Source organism: Paramormyrops kingsleyae, chromosome 2, assembly GCF_048594095.1.
Source record: "Paramormyrops kingsleyae isolate MSU_618 chromosome 2, PKINGS_0.4, whole genome shotgun sequence".
Lineage (NCBI taxonomy): Eukaryota > Metazoa > Chordata > Actinopteri > Osteoglossiformes > Mormyridae > Paramormyrops > Paramormyrops kingsleyae.
Window position 1 is genome coordinate 23189451 of NC_132798.1, and position 13242 is coordinate 23202692.

The 13242-nt window shown below is 44.8% G+C and overlaps 1 protein-coding gene across 5 annotated transcripts in view; it reads left to right on the plus strand.

The window, feature by feature from the left end:
• Positions 1 to 13242, plus strand: part of LOC111839238 (prune homolog 2 with BCH domain) — a 67621-nt gene that overhangs the window by 51292 nt on the left and 3087 nt on the right. For 2 of the 5 annotated variants that reach the window (XM_072708093.1, XM_072708095.1), the window contains 9 exons: positions 960 to 1039; positions 1457 to 1678; positions 5295 to 5462; positions 5737 to 5836; positions 6823 to 6954; positions 8700 to 8786; positions 10122 to 10220; positions 11185 to 11226; positions 12849 to 12896. In XM_072708093.1, the coding sequence (XP_072564194.1) occupies positions 960 to 1039; positions 1457 to 1678; positions 5295 to 5462; positions 5737 to 5836; positions 6823 to 6954; positions 8700 to 8786; positions 10122 to 10220; positions 11185 to 11226; positions 12849 to 12896 (978 nt within the window). Of the gene's footprint in view, positions 1 to 959; positions 1040 to 1456; positions 1679 to 5294; positions 5463 to 5736; positions 5837 to 6822; positions 6955 to 8699; positions 8787 to 10121; positions 10221 to 11184; positions 11227 to 11613; positions 11653 to 12848; positions 12897 to 13242 lie in introns of all 5 variants that reach the window. The other 3 variants (XM_023802944.2, XM_023802945.2, XM_023802946.2) reach the window with 3 other exon arrangements.

Here is a 13242-nt window from a genome sequence, read left to right on the forward strand (position 1 = left end):
CCCTTGATGTGAAAACCATCTGGTGTCACCATGGCAGTGGGAGTTTCCGTAAAGCACATGTGTCTGCAGTGTCAGTGTCAGTACCAGCCTTCGCTCCCGGCAACGGCTGAGAGCTCAACTTTTCTGTGTGCCAGTGACTTTTCCCATGATGATGATGAAAGTGTCTTTTCTCTTATTCCATAATCTCACTGCCGCCCCCTTTTTCACCTCCAGCACCGTTCCAGCTCGACCAGTAGACCCAGGCGCGGCTTGCTGGTGAATGAAGGATTTAACTCCTGCTGCTCCCTCATACACTCTAACGCCAGGCCCTCACCGTGGCCTGGCATCTGTAGTAGTAACATTTTTTTCTGAGTTCTGCAAAGATAAGCACCATCACACTGCATTCCATGTGTGTTGTAACTTTAGGGTTCAAAAAATAGCATATCCAAGTGAGTAGTCTACAAACATGAAAACTAGAACTGAATTAGCAGATTCACGGGGCTGCCGTAACAATGAGCTGCTCAGGGCAGCACTAGAAGAACCAGGTTAGCCACTTATAGAAAAAAATGCATAATTAAATGAAACCAGAGTAGCTAAGGTAATGATTCACAAACTAATTCTTGCACAATTTAGGATTATATCATTTTTAAAATGCATCTCACGTAATAGACAAATGGAATGCTACTGAAGTCATTTCTTCACTTGCATATTAATATGGGCTTCGTTATTGTTACTGTATATTTGTCAGGACAATATAATCCTATGTCCCTTAACCATTTTGGTATCTGCTATCCTTTGGAACGCGATATAGTGGTGTTCAGATCGCCCATTTCCCACAAACAATCCTCCTTTTGTCCCTGGGTCTGATGACATGTAAGCGTTCCTCACGCTGTTCATGTTTCTGCTTAAGGGTGTGTGAGTTTGTGTATCAAACCCCAGAAACTGTGTCTTTGAACACTGGTGTTCCTCTGCTCCTATAGGTCCCCAACAGAGGATGTGGGAATGGACAACCAGTATGACGAGGACATGACGAGTCCCAGTGGGGCAGAGAACAGACCAGGTGACCAGTGCAGCTCCAGAAACCACCTCCAGCCAATTTTAAAGCAATATAGAATTCCGTTTTAAGCATGTGCTCCATTATGAATAAATTTTAGTCAGGAATTGCAAAAACATCATCATTGGAATATGTAAGTCTGAAGCAACCCTTCCACTCTCCTCAGCCGTACAGAAAACATTCATCTTGGTTACATGACTGTGCCTGGCTCTTAGTAACATAAACTTGTCTAATATATCTACTTAATGTGTAAGAGCAGTGGGTCTTTTGGTTGTTTGACATGCTTTATATAGTTATACCTACAGTGCTGTGGTTCATTCTGCTCTAATGCAGCACCATTTATGATTTTGAATGCTTCTGAAACAAAACCAGAGAGTGGTTTGTGGAGTGAGATGGGATTGATGGTACGTGGTTTTGTTTCAGCGCCCCCTTCCTCACTGGACCTGCATGGGACCCATCCCCAGCGCAAGAAGCTGGCAGCCCCAGAGATTAACCTGTCACTGGATCAGAGCGAGGGCTCCATCCTGTCGGACGATGCTCTGGACACACCGGACGACCTGGACATCAACGTGGACGACATGGACACGCCGGATGAGGCGGATTCCCTGGACTATGCCGGCCATGGCAACGAGCAGGAGTGGCAGGGTGAGAATGATATCCAAATGGTAGAAATTTACTCTTTTCTAAATAATGGATGCAGTATCAGCCTGCACTATCCTGGAGAGCTGATAAGTAGCATTCTGAAGTATAGTAAGACACCAGGAAGCTGTAATCTGGAATAGGTCACATGATAACCAGATGCTGCGCTGAATGAGATCAAACTCTGTGAGTGTTACCCTTTTCTAAACGAAGCAAGCGTTTTTTAAGCATTTAACAAAATGAAATGCCCTGTGATGAGCTTTTGCAAATGCAGCTGTCGGATCACATGGATCTCCTTCTTGTGGCTTCGTTTTTGCTTCACACAAACACAGAATGACTGGTACACATTCAAAAGACACAAATGCTGTAGTGAAAACCGCAGGGCATCCATCATGCTGGTCAGGTTCACTGGGGCCTGGAGCCCACGCTGATTGGTAGTGCTAGTCCATCACAGGGCATGGGGCTGTGATGGACAGCCCCATGAGTCATACACTATGGGCAACTGAGAGACACCAACTGAGAGACACCAATTGAGAGACACCAATTGAGAGCCTAACTGCATATCTTTGGACTGTAGAAGGAAACCAGAGTAACTCATGGAAACCCACGCGACAAAAGGAGAGCGTGCAAACTCCTCACACGGAGCAGAAGTGGAGGACAGATCATGGAAATGGAAATATATTCTTCGTCACAGACCCTGAATTTTTCAATTTTGCCCCCCTGCTTTTCATTTATCAGAGGGACATGCATCAGTACATGAGGCTGTAGACCCAGACCCCACTCTGATGGGAGAGAAAAAAGCAGCAGTAAAACCTTGAGCAAATCCATCCATCCATTCATCCATTTTCAGAAACCACTTGTCCTATTCAGGGTCATGGGGGGTACAGTGTCTGTACAGGTACAAAGCAGCGACCAACCCAGGATAGGGTGCCAACTCATTGCAGGGCACACTCACACACCGGTCACTCACACACCATGTCACTCACACACCGGTCACTCACACACCGGTCACTCGCACACCGGTCACTCACACACCATGTCACTCACACACCGGTCACTCACACACCGGTCACTCACATACCGACCACTCACACACCATGTCACTCACACACCATGTCACTCACACACCGGTCACTCACACACCGGTCACTCACACACCATGTCACTCACACATCGGTCACTCACATACCGATCACTCACACACCATGTCACTCACACACCGGTCACTCACACACCGGTCACTCACACACCATGTCACTCACACACCGGTCACTCACACACCGGTCACTCACACCATGCCACTCACATACCGGTCACTCACACACCGGTCACTCACATACCGATCACTCACACACCATGTCACTCACACACCATGTCACTCACACACCGGTCACTCACACACCGGTCACTCGCACACCGATCACTCGCACACCATGTCACTCACACACCGGTCACTCGCACACCGGTCACTCGCATACCGATCACTCACACACCGGTCACTCACACACCGGTCACTCGCACACCGGTCACACGCACATCGGTCACTCGCACACCGGTCACTCGCACACCGGTCACACACACACCGGTCACTCACACACCGGTCACACACACATCAGTCACTCGCACACCGGTCACTCGCACACCGGTCACTCGCACACCGATCACTCACACACCATGTCACTCACACACCGGTCACACACACATCGGTCACTCACACACCGGTCACTCACACCATGCCACTCACACACCGGTCACTCACACACCGGTCACTCGCACACCGGTCACTCACCATGCCACTCACACACCATGTCACTCACACACCGGTCACACACACATCGGTCACTCACACACCGGTCACTCACACCATGTCACTCACACACCGGTCACACACACATCGGTCACTCACACACCGGTCACTTGCACACCGGTCACTCACACCATGCCACTCACACACCGGTCACTCGCACACCGGTCACTCACACCATGCCACTCACACACCGGTCACTCACACCATGTCACTCACACACCGGTCACTCACACCATGTCACTCACACACCATGTCACTCACACTTGAAAACCGGTTACTCACACTCTGGTCACTCACACTCACACACCGGTCACTCACACCGGTCACTCACACTCCGGTCACTCAAACCGGTCACTCACACCATGTCACTCACACACCGGTCACTCAGACCGATCACTCACACTCCGGTCACTCACACATGCACTAGGGGTGGAGCCGAACCCGAATACGGTATTCGGAAAGGCACAAATAATGTGTTTTTTACGAATACTTATTTCGAACAAATACTTTAAAAAATATTTGTATTCGGGAACAAGAAAAACTTTATATCAAAAAGCTGCATTTCCTCTTGAGACCGCAGTGCATGCCCGGATGAGTGAGTGAGTGAGTTCAGGAGTCGGGGGGGGGAGTAAAAGAGGTGACTGACACAGGCTGCTCCACACAGCAAAAGAGAAGGCTCGGCTGAGCGAAAAAAAGACTTAACTGTATCATTAACTATTTTTGTATATTAACTATTTTTGTACCTTAACTGGGTTCCGGAGGCAGTTTATAACTTTCGGGAAGTGGAGTTTGATCGGGAGATTATTCCATTACGCTGCATTATTGACGTCTGCAGTCAGGTGCTCTCATGTTCGCTCTGTTTACGTAGCTCTGTTAGCTCGGTAATTTAGACAATAGGCTGTTGACAGAGTAACGTTAACGTTTGGTTAAAAAGGTTAAAACAATGCTTGTGTAGTTGTGTCGAATTGTATGCACTTGTAGGAGTTATATGGTACGTTTAAGTTACTCTGTCTACTGCATATCCATAATTATTATAATGGATATAATTAAAGAATACTTACACTATAACGTAAATTAGAAGTGCAACGCAAAAAAACTGGATTTTTACGCCTATTTTGAATTTTACTCGAATACAAATACAAATACTTTTCCCCCCTCAACAAATACAAATGCAGATACAAATACCGGCTGCTTTGCACACCCCTAACATGCACACCTACGAACAATTTGGTAGCTCCAATTAACCTCAGCATGTTTTTGGACAATAGCTGTAATAATAGAGCATGTTGACAATTGTCAGGCAAAATAAAGCTGCTATACAGGAAGTCCCTGAGTTAAGAATGTTCGATTTACAGGCAACTCATACCTATGAATGGACTGCCATAAAAATACAAATTCTGGTTAAATACAATAGTTTGTAATAATGAAAGCACTACTTTATGCCGCATGTGAAAACATTGCATGGTTTCAGCAGTTTGTCAGCTCCAGGTATAGTACAGTACCACATGTAGTTATTTTGATTATTACTAAATAATTCCATCCATCCATTTTTTTGTACCCACTGGTACTATTCAGGGTCATGGGGGGTTTGGAGATTATCCTGGAAGCTACAGGCGCAAGAGTACCATATAATTATTATTATTATTTTATGTTCTGTATTATTATTTCTCTGACTTATCTACAAATTCAATTTAAAGACAGACTTAGGGAACCAATTTCGTTTGTAACCTGGGAACTGCATGTATAGGACAAACAAAGTCTTCAATCAGGGCGCAGGTTTCATTCCTGATAAAGTCGCCTTCTCTTTGTCAAAAGAATCCCAACAGGACACAGTGGGAGAGCCCACCGAGGCCATCCCAGAGTACACCACAGAGGAAGAACGGCAGGATGCTAAACTGTGGAGGACCGTCATCATCGGCGAGCAGGAGCACCGCATTGACATGAAGTGCATCGGGCCATACCAGAGAGTCATCTCCCATGGAGGTGAGGCAGTCACTGGAGGCAGGCAGTCTGGGGATGAAGGCAAATGGGAGGGGAAGTCAGGTGTAACATGGTGGCAGTTCTGCTTGTCTGTAACTGTTGAAATGATGTTCCATTGAAATCAAAGCAGAGTCTGATGCTATCTACATCACAGTGTGACCGTACCGGTCATTGAACATGGGTCACAGGATGCACAATGCGAGCAAAAGCTTGTTTCCTGTTTTTCTGTTGGCTCCGCCTTGCCCACTGTAATAACCATGACTCTTATTTTCTCCAGGTTATTATGGCGACCTCAATGCCATCATTGTGTTTGCTGCATGCTTTCTGCCTGACAGCAACCGGGATAATTACCATTATATTATGGAGAACCTCTTCCTGTAAGTAGAGTAGTGTGTGTGTGTGTGTGTGTGTGTGTGTGTGTGTGTATATATATATATATATATATATTTATGTATAGTACATAGTGATGCTCCGATTGATCGGCCACCGATCATGATCGGCCGATATTGGCTAAAAATTGCTTGATCGGCGAACCCCAAAAGCACCGATCAAAAAAGCCGATCACTTAATTGACGTAAATTACTCGCGCGACTTTTTCACACGTGCATGCACGGCGCACAGGTAAACAACAGCAGAGTGGAGCTTACCAGTGGCAACATGAGTTCTCCCGTCTGGAAGTTTTTCAAAGTGTCCGATAAAGACGTAAAGTTAGCCGTTTGCAATGTATGCCGTGATGAAATCCCTCGAGGTGGAAGCAAGCAACGGCATTTTAACACCATTAACATGATTAGGCATCTTAGAACACGCCATACAACTGAATATGCCGAGTATGAGAAACTAAACCACTCTGCTCTCGGGGAACATTGCTGACCAAAGTGTCACTGCCCCTCCTTCAGTGTGGGGCGCCAAGTGTCAAGCGCTTGATTCTTCAAGATCTTGACTGTAGCCTATTTCTACAGTTTTTTTTTTCTTCAATATAGTTAATTTAGAGTTAGTTTCATTTCTACAAATGGTGCAAACTCTGCTAGATTATAGATAAAAGATTCCCATTCCCCTGCCATTCTGTGATCGGCAGTGATCGGCAATCGGCAGATCATGATCTTGGTGATCGGTAATCGGTGATCGGCCCTAAAAATGCTGATCGGAGCATCTCTAATAGTACAGTACAATGTGCTGGTGAGTCATTGTTTGTCTCCTGGGTAGATAAGATGGAAGTGGACTCTCTGACAGGTTCAAGCCCTGCAGTTCTACCCCACTGAAATCACTTAGCCCTCATTTTGGTCAACACTTCCCTCAACAAGGTTACTATGCAGGCAGGAAAACAAGTGACTGATCTGTGAATTGTGTGCCTCCATGTCTCCAGCTATGTGATAAGCACCCTGGAGCTTATGGTAGCAGAGGACTACATGATCGTGTATCTGAATGGAGCCACACCACGCAGGAGAATGCCTGGCCTGGGCTGGCTGAAGAAGTGCTATCACATGATAGACAGGAGGTATCAGCCGTCAAACGTAGTGAGGAGGTGCACAGACACATCTTGGACTCTCCTCAGCTCAGATCTCACTCGGGTGCTTAGTAAAACTTGGCGTGGCTCTTTGAAGATCCAGTGGTCACTCTCATTCACAGCTCTTTACAATCACTTTGGCACTAGGTACAGAAGCTTGATGTCATTTTTCAAAACTTAAGACACAACTCAAATGGTCACCACTTGTAACACAGACTGTCTAATGTTCAAGACATTGCATTTTGCATTATTTTTTAAAGAAACCTTGCACTTACAGCTTACAGAATCATGGAGACATTTCTTTAGATCACCCACACACAAGATACCAGTAGTTTCACTGTTCATACAACCATTAGATATTGTAATACAGAATATGTGATACATGTTTCATCATGGTGCTATACCTAATGTCACTGTAATAGGACCAGTAGAGAGGATACTAAAGATGCAGTGGAATCATTGAATAAATCTGAAACACATACATGTGTAAATCACAACAGAGGTTCCCTTTAAATGAAAGCAACACTTATCTACCAAAAAAAACAAAAAACCTTGTGGCACGTCGAATTCAGGCCTGACTCTGGTCTTCTGTGAAGTTCTCGCATGCATTATCCATGGCCTGGAGAAGGGTCACTTGTTGAGGCAGGTGTCTATCATACAGTTTTAACCTCCATGTGGAGAATAATTCCTCATCTGCGTTGAGGAAAGGAGAGTATGGGTGCAAATATACGGTGGTGAATTATAAATGGGCCTTTAACCATGCCCCCACCAGTTCAGCATGATGGAACCTGACATTGTCCCACACAATAATATAGGTCACGCCAACAGCTTTACAGACCAAAGATGGCTCATCTAGGAATGCTACAAGGAACTCTGCATTGTACAGTATGAGCAAGTACAAGGTAGAGACCTGCGCGGGACGCATTTTTCAGTCCTGCTCCTGCCTGCTACCGCAAGATTCTGTCCCGCTCCCGAAAAAAAAAAAATATTATTTTCTCCTGCTCCTGCCCGCAGTATTCAAATTTAGTCCCGCTCCTGCCCGCAAAATCCCACTGGTAAACATATAAGTAGTTTTATTTTTACCGCATCTTCCCGCTACTCTGTTATTTATTTCACTTGCTTCCCTTTTGAGTGTATATATAAAAAAGAAACGGAAAATACACAAATATGTTTCGTTTTATTTGAGTTTAATTAAATGGAGAGTCCGTCAAGTTAAGAGTCCGTCTTCCTTGGCTTCCACTAGTTGGTTTAATCTTAATTCTGTAGGGAAGATTACAGGAGAAACATGACTCCATACTGTAGGATACATTTACATAGTCACATAACCTACTTTGTGCTACACATTGGCAAGCAGTATACAGTCATCTGAAAAATAAGAGTAGTACTCTGCAGTGCTGTAATGTTCATTGTAGTGCATGCTGAAGATTTAGCAGTTCTCATTGTGGAAGGTTCTGATGATTGAGGCCACAGTTGATGATCCTTGGTTTATGTGTATTGTATCCAAGCATTTGGAAAAAGTGAGTTTTGAAAAATGTGCATTTTGATCATCAGCTGTGAGTGTTGTGCCTAGAGTTTTGAAAAATGAAATCATGTTCTGAGACTAGTGCCAAAGCGATTGAAAAAACAGTATGACTTCACCAGTGTCGTGTGTCTATTGCAATACAAAGACATTTCTGGATACCTGTCTTTTATATATGAACTTGTATGAAGATGAGCTGTTCTCTGTTGTCACTCAGGCTGAGGAAGAATCTGAAATCCTTCATTATCGTCCACCCTTCTTGGTTCATCAGAACCATCCTTGCGGTTACCAGGCCCTTCATCAGGTAGTTGCTGTTGTCAGTTTGAGTGGAGTTACCTGTCCGCTTGCCTGACTGAATTATTGCTCATAATTTTTCTCAGAAAGAGGCCATTTGTCAAAAGATATTACATTTTAATTGCAGCATACGGAAGGTACATACCAATACTATTATCAGCCAATGAGCCAGCTTGTTATAAACTTGCTTTTCTGCATTCCTTTCAAGCTGTTGAAATTGGAAAAGATTTACAGCCAGATATAGTAGCAGTTTCAGGTCAGTCAATAGATGAAATATATATTGCATTAAATCTGGTGTAGGTTTGTCCTATTCTAGCACTCACTATAGTCAAATAGGATAATCAGTAAACTTTGTTAGTATCTTACGAGTCGATAAAGGATTTAGCTGAGAGCAGAGGCTAGGAGCCAGGAGTAGGTGGGAACGTTTCTGTTAAAACTGCAGCAGTCCTTGGCTGAACTCTAGTTTTTTTCTGGCTTTTCCTCTCCTCCATTCCTCCTCCCTCTTTGGTTGTCCCACCTATCTTAAATCAATGGTCACCAACCGGTTGAGCCTGACCAACAAGTCAATCTTCAAGACATTCATAGTCGGCAAACGGCAAAGTATATTGAGGGGCAGCCCACCACCCCGATCTATTGCCGGGGCTCCCTTGATTAATTTCTGTGTTGAAGTAGCTCTCACTGTACCAAAAAAGAGGCTGGAGTCCACTGTATTAAACAATTATCAGTCATCACATGTAACACTTTCATTCTTCTCTGTTGTATTTTGCTCACTGTGTTGCTGCCACAGTCCAGTGTGCTGCTGTCTCCGTCTCTCTGTCTCTGTGTAGCCTGTCTACGTCTCTCTGTCTCTGTGTAGCCTGTCTCTGTCTCTGTGTAGCCTGTCTACGTCTCTCTGTCTCTGTGTGGCCTGTCTATGTCTCTCTGTCTCCATGTGGCCTGTCTACGTCTCTCTGTCTCCGTGTAGCCTGTCTCTGTCTCTCTGTCTCCGTGTAGCCTGTCTCGGTCTCTCTGTCTCCGTGTGGCCTGTCTACGTCTCTCTGTCTCCGTGTAGCCTGTCTCTGTCTCTCTGTCTCCGTGTAGCCTGTCTCTGTCTCTCTGTCTCTGTGTAGCCTGTCTCTGTCTCTGTGTAGTCTGTCTACGTCTCTCTGTGTAGCCTGTCTCTGTCTCTTTGTCTCCGTGTAGCCTGTCTCCGTCTCTCTGTCTCTGTGTAGCCTGCCTCCGGACTCTCTCACCCTACAGAAATGGGCCTTTGCCAATGTCAGTTTTTCAGACATGAACATACAAGGAAGATGAAACACAGCATTTCTGTTTCTTTCTGACTCTGCTCTCTGTTTCATTCTTGTAGCTCAAAATTCAGCAGCAAGATTAAGTATGTCAACAGTTTGGCAGAACTGAGTGAGCTGATCCCCATGGAGTATGTGCACATTCCAGAGAGCATAGTCAAGTGAGTTTTTAGTCCTTGCACAGTTGGATATGTACAAAGAAGTCATATAAAATATCAGCTTGTTTGCATAATGATATTTTTAAAATCCTGTAATACCTGTTTGAACACTTCACACACGTGAGTAATGTTTAAAATTAGCTAGCAGGTGTGGAGTGTTTAGGTTCTGATGAATGAAATCATTAGAGAATTTAATGTACATTTATTTGAGTTCTATGAACATTCCCTCTTTGGGGTTTACAGGCCCACAGTGATCTTAAAAATGTCCCCCCATTCATAATCACTTGTTGCTAAAATTGTGGAAACACTTCTAATTTTTAGATATTGCAGAACTTCATTCAGCTGTTGCTCCAGTTACTTACTTAATCACGCAATGTATGATATTTGTAAGATTCTTTGTTTATAAACATTACCACCAGTATCTGTGTAGCCATCTTTAAAGCGTAATACCAAAAATGCTCAGAGTTTCCACAATTTTGGCCACTAGTGTACATCTGTTTAAAAATAGTGAGATCTTTGTAAACCTCTGTAATTAAGAAAGTTTTTCTCTTCAGTGTCGAATCTCAACAGTCTTTATGTTTTAAATATTGTAATTGATGTTGTAGTTCCTCAACAAGATCAGCAATTGCCACAGTGAGTAGGCAGTAAACATTTGGAGCAAGGATGGGTCTTTGCTGCGGTGCTCTGACACTGTGAGGGGCACTAGAGAGATTTGCAGCAGACCACAGGGAAACCTTAACTCAGTACTTACCCTGGAAAATTCTCCAGTGTCAAATATTGTAGTACTCTGTACCATTACTTGCAATGGAGTCTGATGGACTCCCCACACAGACAAGCATTTTAGTGCTTAATAATGTGCCAGCATGCTGAAACTGGAGAAGACTTTGTGGAGGAGAAGCTCAGGTTGGGACCTGAACCTCTATGCTTCTAATCTAACTGTGCCTCCTTCCCACCTTTTCCCCGGAAGCTTTGAAGAAGAGCGGGGTATCATACGATACGCTCGCATGAGGTAAAAGGAGGAATGCTGGGTAGATGTTGGCACCCTACCCATGCTCTGCACTCCCAATCATCCTACCCAATCCTCCCCTCCCCGACCTGCCAAAGATGCCAACACTGGGGTCTGTGGATGTATAAGCCCCAGTCACAGCTAGAGATAATGTTCAGGGCACGGGTCACTCTCAGAATGCGTCAAGTTGCACCTGCAGCCCCTGTTTCCGTTACTGCATGAGCGCGGTTGTCTGTAGCAAGTGGTGTCGTTGTCGAAGGTGGAGGTGGTGCCCTGAGTGTGGCCGCTTCTCTTGGCTACCCCCACGCTGCTCTGCTGACTCTCCTGTTTGTGTCCCGCTTCTTGTTTCCTTTTTCTTTGACCCCTGATTAATCTTTGGCCGCTGCCCAGGCTGGATGAGAAGCTAAAGGAAGCAGCAGAGATGGATAAGTAAGCCTGGCTGTCTGTACATGTGTGTGCGCGCATGTGTGTGTGTGCGCACGTGTGTCTCCTCTGTGTGTGACCTCACGGGCGGGCGGCTTCAGTAGTAAATCTCCTGGACTCCATCCATGTGTCAAAACTCAGGGGCTGCATCCCTCGACAGATGTGGTCTACGAAGGTATAGCCTTTGTAGACTGTGTTCTTTGAAGGTCAAAGAGAAGATCTGGCCTTCACCGGCTGTTCGCTCCCTTACCCTTGAGTCGCAAAGCACTGCTCCTACCACCAAGCCAAGACACACATTTGATGGAGCCTTCAATATGGGACAGTCTTATCGCAACGCTGTGATGAATTCGGTCTTAAAATGCAGCCTTAGAAGGGTGCAGCCCATGAAATGGGACACAGCCCATGTTGCTGCTTAGCAGCAGCACATGCAGAGCACTGGTTCTCACTGAATACTGCATCTTTAAGGAGCCTAAGCAGGCTGTGGTTCCTGGGTAACATTTCTTCATAGAGCTTGACTTTGTATATCTCATTAACCAGCAAGGCCTTAGGTTTGATTTCAACATTGGTAGAGACCCGAACTACCCCCAACCCCCCACCCCCCTAAACACATACACACACACACACAAGATACCAGTCACTGAATACCCAAAAATTATTAAATAGCTGCACGCTCACAGTCATTACTGGGAGTCATAAATCTGCAAATTACATTACAGAGGTTTACATTAGGCAACCTTTCAGGAGAGGAATGAAACAAAACAATAATAGGGCATTTTTCTTTTTAGGTGTGTCAATACAACAAATAATTATAAAGTACATATATAAATAGTCACAGGTGTAACAATTCTAGATATGTAGATGCTAGAAACATCCTGCACCACAATCCTGTACATGCTGAGTCTATTCTCAGTGGCAGCTGGCAGCAGTTCTAATGCGTGCTGTGCTGTACAAAAACATCAATAACTGTCAGTGAGGCACTGCTGAATGCCAGGAAGCCCCACTTACATGCAGGAATGCAGCCTCTCAGAGCGAATGAAGCTGCATTCTCTTGTGCTGACAGGTGCATACAACTTTGCCTCAGCTTCATCACCCTGTGTCACCTTAGGTCTTTAAGCGGAATGGTGTCTCTCGGTCTTAATGCCTTGTCCACATGCAGCAGGTTCTCATCACTCTTTCTTTCTCTATCTTTTCATTTTATTTAGACTCAACAGCTTTCTGCACGGACCAGAGCCCGCTTCTGGCCAACTGGAGTAAGAGTTACATGTCTGAATGTTGTTCTTTTCTGAAGCTGTGCTACTCTTATTTATTACATTCATACGTCACATGTGTGTTCTGTGTGACGTCAATTCTGATGGACTCTTTCACAGAAACGGGATGTCGGTCAGTGATTCGTAATTTATTCCCATTTATGTGCTTCAGCGGAGACAGACAGTAGATACATACCTGTCAAGTTTTGGATTTGAAAATAAGGGAAATTTTCTGGCACCCACCACGATTTTAAGACGGGTGTACAAGAAATCTAAAATAACCACTTGTCATTTACATTACACATTTTCTTTTAATTTCTCATGTTCACTCACGTGGCTCTCTGGCATT